Source organism: Alosa sapidissima, chromosome 3 (assembly GCF_018492685.1).
Source record: "Alosa sapidissima isolate fAloSap1 chromosome 3, fAloSap1.pri, whole genome shotgun sequence".
Taxonomy (NCBI): Eukaryota; Metazoa; Chordata; class Actinopteri; order Clupeiformes; family Clupeidae; genus Alosa; species Alosa sapidissima.
In genome coordinates this window covers 23,491,561-23,506,913 of record NC_055959.1, presented here as the reverse complement: position 1 = coordinate 23,506,913, position 15,353 = coordinate 23,491,561, and the positions used below count along the sequence as shown (strand labels likewise).

The 15,353-nt window shown below is 40.1% G+C and overlaps 2 protein-coding genes across 7 annotated transcripts; one reads left to right on the top strand and one right to left on the bottom strand.

Moving 5' to 3' along the window:
• The first annotated feature begins 2,552 nt into the window (after window positions 1-2,552).
• On the top strand, window positions 2,553-7,198 carry LOC121705200 (olfactomedin-4-like). Its single transcript, XM_042086048.1, has 5 exons — window positions 2,553-2,695; window positions 2,973-3,095; window positions 4,858-5,076; window positions 5,865-6,018; window positions 6,105-7,198. Exons 1-5 carry the CDS (start codon window positions 2,636-2,638, stop codon window positions 6,938-6,940), a joined length of 1,392 nt encoding a protein of 463 aa, XP_041941982.1. The 5' UTR covers window positions 2,553-2,635; the 3' UTR covers window positions 6,941-7,198.
• A 600-nt stretch (window positions 7,199-7,798) lies between these two features.
• samd9l (sterile alpha motif domain containing 9 like) lies at window positions 7,799-15,348 on the bottom strand. 6 transcript variants are annotated; one of them, XM_042086043.1, is made up of 4 exons: window positions 15,210-15,348; window positions 14,035-14,273; window positions 13,180-13,235; window positions 7,799-13,095 (listed from the first exon to the last, which is right to left on the bottom strand). In XM_042086043.1, the coding sequence occupies exons 3-4, from the start codon at window positions 13,184-13,186 to the stop codon at window positions 8,495-8,497; spliced, it is 4,608 nt and encodes a 1,535-aa protein (XP_041941977.1). In that variant the 5' UTR covers window positions 13,187-13,235; window positions 14,035-14,273; window positions 15,210-15,348; the 3' UTR covers window positions 7,799-8,494. The 6 variants fall into 6 exon arrangements, with proteins under 6 accessions (XP_041941977.1, XP_041941976.1, XP_041941978.1 ...); XM_042086042.1 differs by having other exon boundaries at window positions 14,035-14,266; XM_042086044.1 differs by having other exon boundaries at window positions 7,799-13,092; window positions 14,035-14,266.
• Between the last annotated feature and the right edge of the window lie 5 nt (window positions 15,349-15,353).

Here is a 15,353-nt window from a genome sequence, read left to right as displayed (position 1 = left end):
TCGGTCAAGATGAAAAGGTAATTTGTATGGAAGTCAGCCCGTAGGTAGCCTACCCGCTCAGAAAATTATGATAAGAATACAAGCCTGGCTACGTGACGTTAGGTATTTGGAGTCAACTCATGATAGATATAGATAGATACTTTATTGATCTCCAAGGGGAAATTCAAGGTATCTTTTGACACCACACACAACAACATAAACAGGATGATAAAACAAATCCACATGACTAAAATGAACAGTAAAATACACTAAAACAAGGATCCATATGCATGTACTGTAGGCTACTGTATAAGCATTAATGATCCAGATGAATGTAATGTAGGCCTAATGTATAAGCATGAGGCACTTGCAGTGATAGGGGAGGGACTGACCCAGTGATTCAATATGCTGTGGTAAGGTGCTCAGTAAGGTGTGTGTCATGGTAGTGCAAATAAGTCCAACAGTGCAACATAAACAATAAATATCAATATAAGAGACCAGTATTAAATATGGACAATATAATAGAAACATGTAAGCATAGTAATATAACAGTTATAGTATAATTATATGGACAAAATGGAGAAAAATGTAAACATAGTAATATAAGAATTATAGCAGCAGTGCAAGGATAGCTTTGCAGTAATAGGGTATCAGTCATTGGTCAAGTATGATAGACCACAGTCCAGACTAGGACATGGAGGGAGTGGTTGTACATGGGCTAATATAGCCAGTAAACAGTGTAGACAGTGTAAGCAGTAGCACAGTGGGCTAGTGGACAGTCAGTACAGTCAGAGGTCACGGAAGTGTAAGTGTAGAGGGAGGTGTGGAGGCAGATAGACTATGCAGAGAAGTCTAACTCTCCTCTTCCTTTAAGTGAAGCATTGAAGAGTTCAATGGTCCTGGGGACAAATGACTTGCTCAGTCTGTCAGCTGTGCTTGGCAGTGAGCGTAGTCTCCAACTGGTCAAGCTCTTCTGCTTTATGATAGTACTGTGGAGTGGATGACAGTCATTGTCCAAGATGTTGATTAGTTTGTTCAGGGTCCTTTTGTCTGATATTGAAGTGCACTCCAGTTCAGCTCCCACGACAGAGCCAGCACATGAGAGAGAACAATACACAGAATGGCCACCAGGGTGGCACAAAGGCATCAGTCCAGGCCAGATCCTGACTTTTTTTAAAAATGCTATGTCGCCATGGAAAACAAACGATGTAGACCTATACACATTTATCATGAAAGAGTCTCACAGTATTATACCAATGAAATTATCACATTCAAAATATTCAGACAAATTTGACAAAAATGACCATTATTGTTGGCCTGTTATTTTGCCTCGTGCCTTCATTCATATAAGCCTGTCATTCATCTTGATTCATATAGCAGCCTTGCAACCTACTCAACTAACATTATAGCTTTGGGACTGCAGTTGCACAGGCCGACATCAATTGCATCAGTCAGCACTGCTGTGAGTCAGCTAACCAAAATCAAAAGATCTTACCACAAGGGAACCAACAGAGCTAAAATACGTGGTAGCTGTGAAATACGTGGTAGCTGTGAAAGCAAACATCAGACAGACAATCAGAAAAACAGACAATGCAACTCATTCATCGTCATTCAATAATAAGGCAACAACCTCAGTTGGAACCATTTGTTAGGGGGTGCATTGAAACGGATGGTGTGCATGGTACCAGATAGCGCACATAAACGCACCCCGGCCTAGACCCTTAAAATCATCAAGTTGGACTTTGAAACAGGATTTTTTTAATTTTCTGGTTGTTAAACAAATACTAGAGACTGGCCCGTCTTTTGTCTGATTTACGTCAACATTATCCCATGCATTATAGGCCTCCTACTTTTCACTGCTTGACTAAAAAAATAATAATAATAAAAAAAGAAATAATGGACAGTCTCACTCAAAACAGTGCCTTTGGAGTTAATGGAATAATGTGTAAGTGTACTCATGCCATGTAATTAATAAAACAATGCTATGCATATATCAAACTGATTGCCTAGGTGATTTAAATTCTATTATTATTATTATTATAACAGTGTTTATGTCCACATAAAAGCCAATTACACACTGATGTCTCCAGTTTGACTTGCATAGATCGCCTTGTCAGAAGTCGGTGCTCACTGACAGCTCTTCTAGCTCATTCACTGTATATCTCATGGGTATTTTTTTTACTCCATTTCTTTCAAGAACAGCACTAACTATTTTAATACTCCTCCTGATGTTGAAGACACACTGGAATGCCCCAGATGAAGCCAAGGAGACTTTACCACGTGTACTACCACACCACATTGTGTGCCTCTTAAAGAACTTACACAACATATTGGGGTTATGAAATGAGAACAAAATACCCAAAATATGTGTAAAAAGGATGTTGGGAAAAAAGGAAAGGGGAAAAGAAAATGTTTACAATGACAGTTTCATATGTGTACGTACATTTGTGGTTGACAGTTGACCCATCTTTGTACCTTTTTGCTGACCATTAATATTTCACAACACCTTCACTTCTCCAATTTCAACATGTCATAAAAAAAGACCAGCCCCTTCTATGTGGATGTTTAAACCCATTTTCATGAGGCATAAGAGTTTGTTTGTTCTGCGTTCTGAAGAGGTCTAGTCCACTTCTCTTCATCTCTCATCAGGAACACGATGTCTTTACTGGACTATATGTGGAGGACAGTTGGGGTTTTGTTCATCCTCCTCATGAAGGTATTACATGCATTACTATATACTTTAAAGAAAAAAATACAAACATCAAGTTACAGAAAACTCCTTCGTGACCAGTAAACAATGAATAAGTCACAAGGAAGAACAGTAATTCTAGATTTCAAATATTCTTTTCCTGTGACCTTTGATGTTGTTTCGCAGTCATAATTCATATTGATTTCTTCTTCAGTATGTGTGAAAGGTTAACAATAAAATGCCATCTTTTCAGAACTGACTGAATACTGAGGGGGGTTTTCTTTTTGTATTTTCGCTTTTGCAGAGTGCGAGTGCCACTGACTGCTCTTGTGAGCTGACTAACGCTGAGAAACCCTTCCCTAAAGATAAACTGATGAATATTGAGAAATCTGCTGTGGAATGCAATCAGAAAATCCAGTCTGCAAAGGTAGCCTACACACTGTCTTTTTAAAGTTTATTTTTGTGTATTTTTGCTTTTATTCAAATAGGACAGTTAAGAATGACAGGAAGTGAGTGAGTGAGAGAGCATTGGGAAATGTCCGTCGATGAGATTCAAACCTGGGCCCCCGGGTTGAAGCTACTTACCCAGCAACTGACAGGGCCCCCATATAGAATAGGCTATATAGTATTATGGGGCTGGGGCCCAGAATTATTGAATCTATTAAATCTCAGAACAAAGAGAGTAACAGCATAGATTAGTCATCTAGTCATCAAAGAAGTAAATGTTATTGATGAGTACTAAAGACAGTACATATTATACAGAATTGTTTTAGAGAATAGATTTTGGCAATTTCTCATTTACTTGAGAAATCTTAGTTGTATTTGGGGTATCTACTATCTCTGTCATATGTAAGCATTTAAAATCCAAGCTCTCTCTTTCTGTTGTAAAGTTACTAGGATAGCTGTTCTTTCTTCCATCTGCATTTGTGTGAATTTATGCATTTGTCTGTCCTCTACCCATCTAACTAATGTGTAAAAACTTGGGCTGTCAATTGATTAAAAATGTAATCAAATTAATTACATACTCTGATTAATTAATCCAAATTAATCGCAAATATCATTTTTGTTGTGAAAGTATTTTAAATATTTAAAGGAGAATTCCGGTGTGATATTGACCTAAAGTGTGTTGAAACATGATACCGAGTGTGAACGTATGTCTTATAGCTCATCTCGGCTTGTCCCCTGCACTCCAAAATCTGGCACTAGTTAGCCGATGCTACCAACAGGTTTTTAAAGGGGGTGCCTCGGGCATCGGCCTAGCCATGCAAATAAATCACTGTTTTACACCATTTATGAGGCTCAAAGTAGCTCCACACTTCCGAGGGCCCTGACATTTAAAATGAGACATTGAGAACTTTGAAAAAGCGCTGGTAGTTTATTTACAAGACGATTTATACAGACAGTACCTTCAGGAAGTTTACCGTTCGCCGCCATCTTGAATTTAGTCACGATAAGTCGAGCGGCGAGTACGAATGAACAGATATGATAAGGGATCAGATTCCAAAAATAATTCCATGGAAATGCATGGATTCCAGCAGCAACTGGAATCCATGCATTTCCACAGAATTATTTTTGGAATCTGAAAAAAATCATTGAATAATCAGCATTAGTGACATTAGAGTTCAAAAACTCTTTTATTATTATTTTCACTGTTCAAATAATGGCCATAATAATCTATGATATGACCTAATATGCTGAGGAAATAAATTCAAAAGTGCTTCGGGAAGAAGTTTTTTTTCACATACAAGGCATTTCAGGCCACAGATATAACACCATGAAAATAAATTAACACTCCCCTCAATGTCAACACTATTTCTTTGCATTGATGTGCAACTTTAGAGTTGACGAACTCCGGTGATATGTAAATTCCTTGCTGCAGACATTGCAGAGGACTTTATTTCAATCAACAACTTATTTTTATCAACACCATCAGGCCGTTTTTTAAAAGTAAATGTTCCAATCAATGATCTAGGCAGCACATTTTGTTCTCTCCCCTTCATTTTACAGTCTAGTGGTTACTGACTAGAACGGCTCGGGGTCAAAGGTCATACGGAATCGATTAATCTGCCCTATTTTTTTAATCAGTTATTTTTTCTCAAATTAATTAATCAAAATTATCAGTTATTTTGACAGCCTTAGTAAAAACATGTCATGTCTGTCTATGAACCGTTTCATTTCTATATGTGTAGATGTCAGATGAAGGTGCCTTGCGTCTGGGCTTGCGCCAGCGTCTGCTGCAGCTGCAGGAGGACGTGTCCGCACTGGAGCGTGAGGATGACGGTGGCTTGTATGGAGCCGTGTCTCTACGGATTCTCGAGCTCGAGCTGGCCGAGGTCTTGCAGCTCATCAACAAACTCAACAGAACACACAACACGCACCAAAGTCTCAGCAGAAAAGTCAATGCAACTGTGAGTTTCAAACTGTATCAAGATAGAAGGGTGTGGTTTAAATATAAAATGTCACTTAGTAACGTAGACAATGGTGTTGCTCATACAATGGATTCCATTCATATTTTAGGAATTGAATTGGTGCCATTTACATTCAAGCAATTTGTTTTGTTGTTGTTTACAAGATATTAAGTAGTTGTTACATAAATTGACAGTGACCCTATGTTAAAACTAGATGTACCGCAGAGCGGTACAAAATATGACCGCCGCCCAGTCCAGCACATTTTTTCCACAAAAAGAAATCACGCTGAAAGGCCTATATGATTCTAACTGTCTCACTAAATTGCATTATCCACACTCAATTCTCACTGGTATCTGCTAGACAACAAGTACCAAAACATGATTAGTTCATAGATTTCACATGTAAAATTCATTTTATACAACCCCACCTCCATCTTGCCTGTTCATAATTCTGAGAAATTCTTGATTGTTTGTGTTATGTTTATGTTATGTGTGTGGGTGTGTGTGTGTGTGAGTGTGAGTGTGTGTGTGTGTGTGTGTGTATGTGTGTGTGTGTGTGTGTGTGTGTGTGTGTGTGTGTGTGTGTGTGTGTGCGTGCTTGTGTGTGTGCCGCTTCGCTTCGCGGCGGTCATAATAATAATTGTGAATTCCTGCAGACAACATTTCAGATATTACAGTTTTACCTCTTCCTATCTAGATATCCCTTGAAAGTGTATTTATGGAAAACCATTCCAACACATTTTGTTTTTCTTGAGAACATTTTTCTTTTTTAATAAAAAAAAATCTAGATGCTTCAGGTACAAACTGAGCTGAAGCAGCTGGAGAAATTTGACCACATGCAAATTGCTCAGACACTGAAGGAGAATAAACGTCTGAAGAGAAGTCTGGCCCAGTGTCAGGAGGAGCTTCTGGCCACACCACCACCTCCTCCAACTACCCCAAGTAAGACTACACCTGCCTCAGGTAACACCTTAATTTGAGGCTTTGTTTTTTCCCGTAACTGATTCATTCATTCCCCTTCTACGCAGCAACCTGCCCTCAGGGTCGCCCTGTGAGGGTGGAAGGTCCCAGAACGTACACAGTCACCCAGTATGGTACCTCTTATACCTACGGATCCTGGGGCCGAGACCCACGGCCTACAGCCGGAAAGGAGAGTTGGTACTGGCTGATACCACTGACGAGCAGTAACGTCTACGCTAACTATGTCCGTCAGTACACCAGCCTCAGTGCTCTGATTGCAGGGGTAAGTCCGAAGGACGTCGCGATCGCTTCTGGCAACCCCACCACCAACACCATCCAAGGCCCCAATGTGGTGATGTATGGGGATGCGCTGTACTACGGCTGCTACAATAACCCCTCTGTCTGCCGTTTCAACTTGACATCACGAGCGGTCACCACGGCGTCCCTCCCCCAAAATTCTGGGATCAACAACAAGTTCCCCTTCTGCCACCTGGAGGCTTGCTACGTCTACACGGACTTAGACTTTGTCACAGATGAGTCCGGTGTGTGGGTAGTCTACACCTCGGCAGAGAACTACGGCAATGTGATAATCAGTAAAGTGGAGCCTGGTGATGTCCCAACGCTTGGCCGCACGATGAAGACCTCCCTTCACAAGCGCACGGCCACCAACACCTTCATGGTGTGTGGTGTTCTCTACGCCACACGGTATGTTAACAAGGAGACAGAGGAGATCTTTTACTCCTTTGATACAAAGAGTGGCATGGAGAGCTACAATTTGAGCATCCGCTTTAAGAAGATGCACACTAACATACAGTCCCTCAACTATAACCCTTCTGACCACAAGTTGTATGTTTATAGCGATGCATATGCCATCACATACGACATTATTTTTGAATTAAATTAAATTTATGACAGTGTACTGAGTCATATGAGACAGTGCACTGAGAAACACTGTTTAGCCTGCATTATTTTATTGAAGTAAATTTGCTATGATTGAGCTCTCACATTTCCAGCTTTAATAGTTAGAATATCATCCTGTTCCTGGATAGATAATTATTCTTGTGAGACTGAATTAGTTACAAAGCTAAGCTAATATGACTGCTGCATGGTGTTGCCATGTACTAGCCAAAGAAAATAAAGCATGCTTCTCTACTTCTCTCCATCCAGTCTTGCATCTCTTTGTGAACTCCAAGTGTAATATGATTGTGTGTGTGTTCTAAAGCCATAGTCATCCTCACTTTCAGAAGTGTTTGAAAAGTGTTGTTTAGGCATGACTCAAAGTGACGCGACACAAAGCTGCTCTAAAGCCCTTGCAGAGCTTATTCCTTTTTTCTAAAATGATTGCTACATGTTAGTGGCAAGATTTCATTAAATAAAGACACGTAAATGCTAAATATTATTATTTATGTATAAATAATATTTTTTTGGCCAAACAATACAGTTATTCTAGCGCAATGGTTGCCAATGCAGAGTAGCAGCACCAGACACAGTTGCAACTTTGTAACATTCGAATATGCCCATTAAGCCCATCATGATCAATACTAATCAATACCTGAAGTATTGGTTTTCGACAGATGATGAAAGCAGGGGTGCTAATCATTGTGGCACGCAATTGTGGTAAAAATATTCCCAAAGAGGATTGCTAACTTCTAATGTTTTTAATGTTGATGAATCATGTTGATAAAGACAAACTTTTGTCTGAATAAAGAGAAATATTACAATCCAAGAGAAGGACATATTAGATTTTTAATATATATTTGGATAATATTAACAGTTAAACATGATTAACAATATTCATAACATTAAGACTAACAGTGAAATTATAGATGAAATATGAGGCACATAGTTGAAGTAATCGTAAAAAAACATTTTAAATCTAGCCATGTATAACAAGAAGTCCCTTTCTTATAAAAAATAAAAAGTATATCATATAAATTATATGATATTACTTTATATGATATGATATATGATTACTTCATATCATATAAAGTAATTTGCTCCCATTCAACATTTGACATTAAACTTTTGAAATGTCCTCTTTTACAGAGATAAAAACGGCAAAGACAGCATAGAGCCAGACCCTCATGTATGACTCAGATATGTGATATTGGGCAAGGGCAACAGATTTATGGCAAAAATAAAGAGCAACTAGTGGAGGGATATTCTGCTGTTAAATTGTGATGAGTGAATGAAAAGATATAGCAAATAAATGCACACATAATAAGAGTGGGAAAGCAAGGTTGCAGAATTCAATAACCTAGAATACCTTGCCTAGATCAGTCAGTCATTAAATAATCAGGTGATAAGAGATGCTATGGAGAGGGGACACCTCTTGATAAAACAAAATACTACTGACTTTTTTGAACAACGTAACACAGAGAAGTTTTCTGCAATGTGTAATTATTCACTTCTGGTAGTAAAAATGCATACAGAAATTCCATGATAATCTCGGATTTGACTACAACTTTGCTGTAATGTTGTAGGCCACTGGGCCTCGAAAGGTGAAACCCAAATAGAAAGTGACGTTCTCATTCCCATAAGGCACAGAACCTGTGTTCAGAGCAGGGATGTTGAACTTCCTCCCCCGGGGACCTTCAAGGTACACAGTCCCATCCTCTGTCCAGCCAGCTACATGCTTGCACAACTTTGCAATTTCTGGCATCTTCCACACCTCCCCACGAAACCACTTCATCCTCTTCTCTGAAACGCTCAGGAGTTTTGTGATCTTTTCCACTTTAGTTTTGTGAACAAACTTCTCAAAGCCATTTCCGTTACCCAGGAAAAAATGAGTAAATATCCTCCTCCTTCTCTGTGGGATATCCTTCATTTTTGTCCAGTAACTACGTTTGAGGAATTCCACTGCTGAGAGAACTACATCATATTTTTCATCCTTCACATCCTCAGTGTCATGCTCTTCTGGCCAGTAAAGCAATGTAAGAAGGAAGAGAGCACTTGACAAGCAGTCTCGTTTCTCAATGGGAAACTGTTGGGTTAGCTTCCGAAGATCCTTGAGAGTGGCCAGTTTTGGGGACTGAGGTGAGAGGCAACTCAGAGCAATGTGAGTGGCTATGTAGTTGGAAAGATCCATCTGATCCAGCTTTGCTTTCAGTGGATTCCTTGGGTACAATGAGATGATGTCTTCAAGTATCTTGACTTGGTCTTTGTCCTTCAGGTCACTTAAAAGTGAGAAGATTGTGGTGATATTTCCCCCACCAAGGCGATATATCAGCATACGTTTCATAAAGGGAGTCAAACTATCTGGGTTAGACTGACACTGTTTTTTCATGGTGTCAAGAGACGTATCACAGAAGTACTTTCCGTACACAGAAGACTTATTTACCAGCCAGTTCTTGGGGTGGTTTATTTTAGCCTCACAACTTTCTGTGGTCTCTTCATCATCAGTGCTCAAATCAGTCTGAAAGTAGCTCAGGTCTTCTGATATCCACTCCAAAGCTTCACGCATTGAGGATTGAAGGTTTTTCAGTTTGGAATGAAAATCTTCCCATGGTTTTATTACTGCCTCAGGAATGTAGTCAGTGATCAGGTATTTCATGCACTCTGAATAGCCATAGTTCTTGTTGGAGAAGATATGTAGGGAAAACAGGAGTTTCAACAAGCTGCATCCCACTTCTACTGCAGCAAAAAAGCCTGAGTTGTTCATGGTTTCAACATCTGCGATTGCTGCCTTTTCACACTGTTGAAAGCACTCCAAGGCTATCAGAGCCGTATGAATGGCATCTGCTGTGTTTTCAGGCGTTCTTGTAACTTTTTCAAGTGCTTTACATTTTGCTGTGAACCATCTCCTGTAAACCTGACCTCGTGTGTCTAGTATGTAGGAGTTGGTAGGCATTTTAGAAGCCGCTATTTCTGCCCAGTGCTTCGCGTCTTCAAATTGATCATAACGATAATTGAGACGGGCCAGTTGCTGAGCAAAGAAAGCATCTTTGTTGAAACGCATGTATGCCTCCTTAAGAAGCTCAATGGCCTGCGCAGGACTTTCATTCTCTCGTACATAGTCGATGAGTGGGGAGAAGAAACTGTCAAATTCATCACCTTTGCTTATTCTGCTGCGCCTCATGAACAGGGCTCGCAGAAACTTCATGTAATCATCTTTGCCAAACCTGTTCTCAAACAGCACATCTTCGTGAAGTAGATCCAATGCCAGTTGGCTTTGCAGCTGATCATCTAAGAGCTGTTGCAGTATTTCCTTGGCAACCAAGGGATGAATAATTCTAACTGACTGAATGTACGTTCTATCATCTCTCAAGTGTATGAACACCAATTTTGCCTGCTCACTCAGTGATCTCTCAAAGGTATGCTGACGAAATCTATCCATGTGGATTGAGATGGCAAGCAGGGCTTCACAGTGAGACTGAGAGAGGAAAGAGTTCTGCACGTAGGTATTCAGCAGTGCCACATAGCGAATAAGCCGAGTGACCACTGACGCATGGTCAATCCCCTGAAGCAAATGAGTGACAAACTGTTGAACATAATCAGCAACCATCTGATGATCGAATTCTTCACTCATCAAAACAAAGGTCAAGATAAACTCTGGCTGGTACTGTTGCTCAAGTGTCTTTCGTTTTCCTGCAAAAAGTCTCTTTTCCTTATCTGAGAGCTTGTGAGTAACTGCAACATTCTCTAAGGGTGACTCTCTACACATTCGCTCTGGGTTGTGTGACCTCCTGCAGCTCAACAAGATGAAACACAGTGTTCCACGTGGTATTTTCTTGGTGTTGACTGCTACCTCTAATTCATTCTTTAAATCGTCCAGGTATTCTTTGTCACAGTCTTCCAAAAGCAAGAGAACTGGGAGGCATTTTTGGGTGTCCTTTTCCTCATATTCTCGAAGATGAAATGCGTGCTCTGACACCATGGCTGCAGAGTATGATGATTTCGCCACAGCACATCGTAACATTTTTCGACTGTTCCAAAGAACTTGCCTGGCCACTGTGCTACCACCACTGCCAGGATGATGATATATATTCAGGCAACTGACAGGCAGGTCAACATTTCTTCTGAGGTTGTCATTGATAAGGTCTGAAATTTCTTGATAAGCATCCCTCTGAATGACCTCCCCAACAAACTTTTTGTCTGCAAGCCAAAAGTTCAACCAACTAACATTCCCTCCATGATAAAACTGCCTTTCAATTATTTCTTTCTGATCTTCAACAAAGTCAGGGTTAGTTTCATCACAATGGTTGACACTTAGGATCTCAAGGGAATACATCCTTTCCTCTTCACGAGTCTCAAGGTTGCACTCTCCTTTCACATAGATTGGCAAGTGTTTTATGGAGCGTGAGGTCACGGGCTGGATGCGCTGTAGGGTTGCATTAACATGACTCATTTTCATTCCAACAACACTTGAGCGGTTTACGGTTTCCACACCACAAGACCCCTCTGCAAAGCTCTGCCACTTTTGGAAGTTGTCTTCTGATTCCGAGATACATATGATGTCTTCGTGACCCTCCATGTCAGTAAAGAACTCATAGAAAGTGTGAAGTAAAGGCTTTTCAACAGGGGATGTGAGCAGGAATATTACCAGGAAGGTGCCTTTTGGCAATATCTGTTTACAAATCACTGACACACATTCTCGGAGGAGAGTCATTTTGGTTTTGATCCATGTCATTTCATCACACTGAGGTTCATTTCCTTTGAAGTCATTGCGTCCGTTGCAAAATATCCAACTGGTTTGTTCAAACAAGTGAAGATGACTCTCAAATTCACTGATGCTCATTGTGTTGGGAATTTTGTAGTTTTGCATGAAATGCAAGTTTGCAGCATGGTGTTTTGAGTACTCACTGCACAATCCTGACACCTTGGAGTCTGCATCAAAGTCAAAAACACAGAAAAGCTTCATATTCAACAGAAAGTCAATGCTGTTCAGATCTTCCTTTTTGAGTTTGTTTGTGATGAGAATGTACCATTTTTCCTTCTCAATGAATTTCTTGCCACTGGTTACAAGCATTGTGAGCTTTCTTCCAAGGTCTTGGCTGAAGTCTGGGCTGCTTTCAAAACATGACTGCTCAGCCTCCTCTCTTCGGGAATCCCTGTCACGCACCCTTTGGTAAAACTCATTTTGATCATTAACCGGTTCTGTTTTTGAGCCTACCCTGCAATAGATGGTTTCCTTCTCAAACTCAACCTTGTTGGATTTCTCTTTAAAATTAGGAAGGCGAACCGAGTACACTCTGTTCCTCACAATGCTTATTGCTGGTACAATGTCAACTTCCACCACATACCTCTTCTCTGAGCTGTTCATATCAATCACCTCAATAAACTGAGGTGGCCGTATGCACTGTCTCACATCCTCTCTGTCAACACTTGAAAAGGATCTCTCAATATGATCAAGAGCATCGACATAGATGTCTTTTTCTAGCACAGGCACACCAATGATCTCCCCATGCACATAGCCAGCATCATCTCTACTGTCCATTACACCGAAATGTATGGTGCCATTTGATCGTATGTTCATGCAACCAGTGCCAAATTTGATGACCTCTTTGGCAAATTTAGCCTGTAGTCTTGTGCGGTCTAAAGTTACTGCAACAGCAAATGACTTGTACTCATGACAGGGAGAGATAAGATCGATAATTCCAGATTCAGGTTTTAAAACATTGTGCTTAACATAAGTAAAATCAATACCATCTTTGCATAAGGGTCTAGGCTTACAGTCTTTCTTTGAGGTTAACCCAGGCAAGGTCTGTGTCTCAATGTTTGAAGAGGTTTCCTTGGCCTTTGAAATCTTGTCCTTGGTGTCTGGATGATTGTTTGCATCATCACCTTCGCTTTTAAAACTGTCTTGATTTTGGGGGACTTTATGTGCTTTTTGAAGAGATTCAACAAGTTCATTCCTCTTCTTGATGATCAACAGAGCTGGTCCAGATTTCATTCTAGTTTCTCTTTTCAAATAGTCCTCTGTCAATTCCAGAAGAATCCGCCCATCTACCTCCTCTTCATTGAGTTTGGTCACATATTGTTCTTTTACGCCGATGGACCTCAGCCAGGAGCTTACCAAAGCCTCTGTCCATTTTTCAACAGGAACGTTGTCAAATTCTGCTGCAAACAATAACAACATATCAATTAATTTATTTGAGATGAATGGAGAAGTATTATATTTCAAAGCATGTTCTTTACACTTACCCATCATTCAAATAGGAGGACTATTTTCAGTAGGTGTTGTTTAATCAGGTTTAGGTTTATGTCTACACTGAATTGTAGTTACAGTATTGCAAATTGTGATCAAAGTAGTGCAAACCAAGTAGCCTTGCACAGGTATACCTCCATTTTTCTTTTTATCATGCCTTTTAAGGTTCCCTTCAGCAATTATGCTATCACAGAATAACCACCAATAATACCAACTGAAACCTAATACATGTTCAGACTTTTCAAAGATAAGGTGTTAAATTCCTTGTGCTAAAGTGGATTTCCCAAACTGGGCAATCAACAACCAAGTTTATTTCACAGCATGACACAACATATTCCCAGTCCCACCAGGATTTCCTTCTTTGAGATTGTTGCGGCCTAAAATGCCTGATTTCCTGATTGTGATGGAAGTTGCGGTTCTATAAATGTTTGTTGCAATGAATTGTGGGAGGAAGTGAAAATTGCAAAAATAGTTTTTTTCGAGTTTAATGTCGAGTCAACTTTAAAATTGACATGTCGAGTTTAATCTCGGCAAAATCTTTTTCTTTATGTGTGGCCCTAATACTCCACTGCAGTCCATGAGAATATGTGGATGCAATTAATTTTCTATGTCATTAGTTAAAATAAATGTTAACAAATTACTCGAATGAAATCTTTTGTGGATCAATACCAAACCTTCCTCTTCTACGACGTGCTTGCCCACCAATGTCCCTATGCAGTGCGCCTTGAGCATATTTGACTGCTTCTCATGGATTCCACTTTTTCCCTATGTTCACTGATGGGACAGTGTTCTTGATAACTGGATTCTAGACAGGCAAGACTGTGACAGACCCATCTCCAGACTCCACACTGACCTTAACACATTTGAACTCCTCCATCAAGCTGGTCATTTAAAACTCCAAAATTCCTTTCCCCTATATTGCACTTATAGGAGGAATCCAGCGATTTTTCATGTAGATCTCCGTTCGTGAGCCCCAATGTTCATGCTCCCAGAGTGTAGTGCTGTAGCAGCCTGGCTACTTTACCTGCTGGCTGCAGCAACTTGAACTTGTTGTTTTAAGTTTTTTTCTCCATAGAGAGTACTCTGTGACCTCGAAAAAGAAAGATCTATGTGAAAAATCGCTTTCTCCTTTAAATGTAATGTAATGTAAATGTAAAGTCAATCATGGCTGCATGTGACATTTTTTACAGATCAAAATGACATAAGCCAGCTGTTTCGAGTTAATGCTATAGGCTATATTTAGAATAACTTTCTAATAGAGAAGACAAACCATTTTGTGGAATGATGCATCATCGTATGAAATTTGCAATAATGTGACTCAAAAACTCTCTGGTAGGCTATAAATTACAAGATTTGTCGAGGTCCGATCTTCTATAATAAATATAATAGGCTACATATTCCATGTCCACCAGATAGCGCAATGGCACGGAACTTCACAGAGCCGTACACGGCTCTGGTACTTCATGCCTTATAGCTGATGCTTTTCATGGCCACTAGATGGCGCAATTTCACGGCACTTCGACGTGCAGTAGGCTACAACGACGCTATCTGGTGGACAGGAAATATTGAATGTATTAATAATGCCTTACGTTTTTCAGAGGCGCAAGATGATATTGTAATTCATTACCAGCTATTATTCTAAACAATCTGATCGATTGTGTTTTCTTTTTAATTTTAGTTCGTTTAAGTAAGAGTAGGCTACTGTACTCTTTGTCTGTACCGCAAATGCTTACACCAGAAGTCAACCTAGGCTGTGCCAGGAATGATGCCAAGCCTAAAATGGCCTGGGGCAGCCAAGTGCGGACGTGAATTGTAGCCGAAAGCGCAATCTTTCACGATGGATTGCAACTAGCCTATACAACCTTAACGGTTACGTTTTAGCTAACGAAAGTGTTTTTGATTGTTCGCTGTCGTTACTGTTGTAAGAACAAAATAGAACAATGTGCCCAATTGTATTACGAATGCCAATACAAGGCCAACAAACGACAAATTACCACGCATCTGATTTTCGATTTAGCCTACTCACCATTATGTAGTCTAGGATATCGCCCGCAAACAGAAATATAATCTCGTAAAATATGCCATTGTCATCCGAGTGAAACCGAGGCCGATCAAACTCGGGATGCTTCCGACTTGCTGCTCTATGCTCAGTGGGAGGGCATTAAGTGGC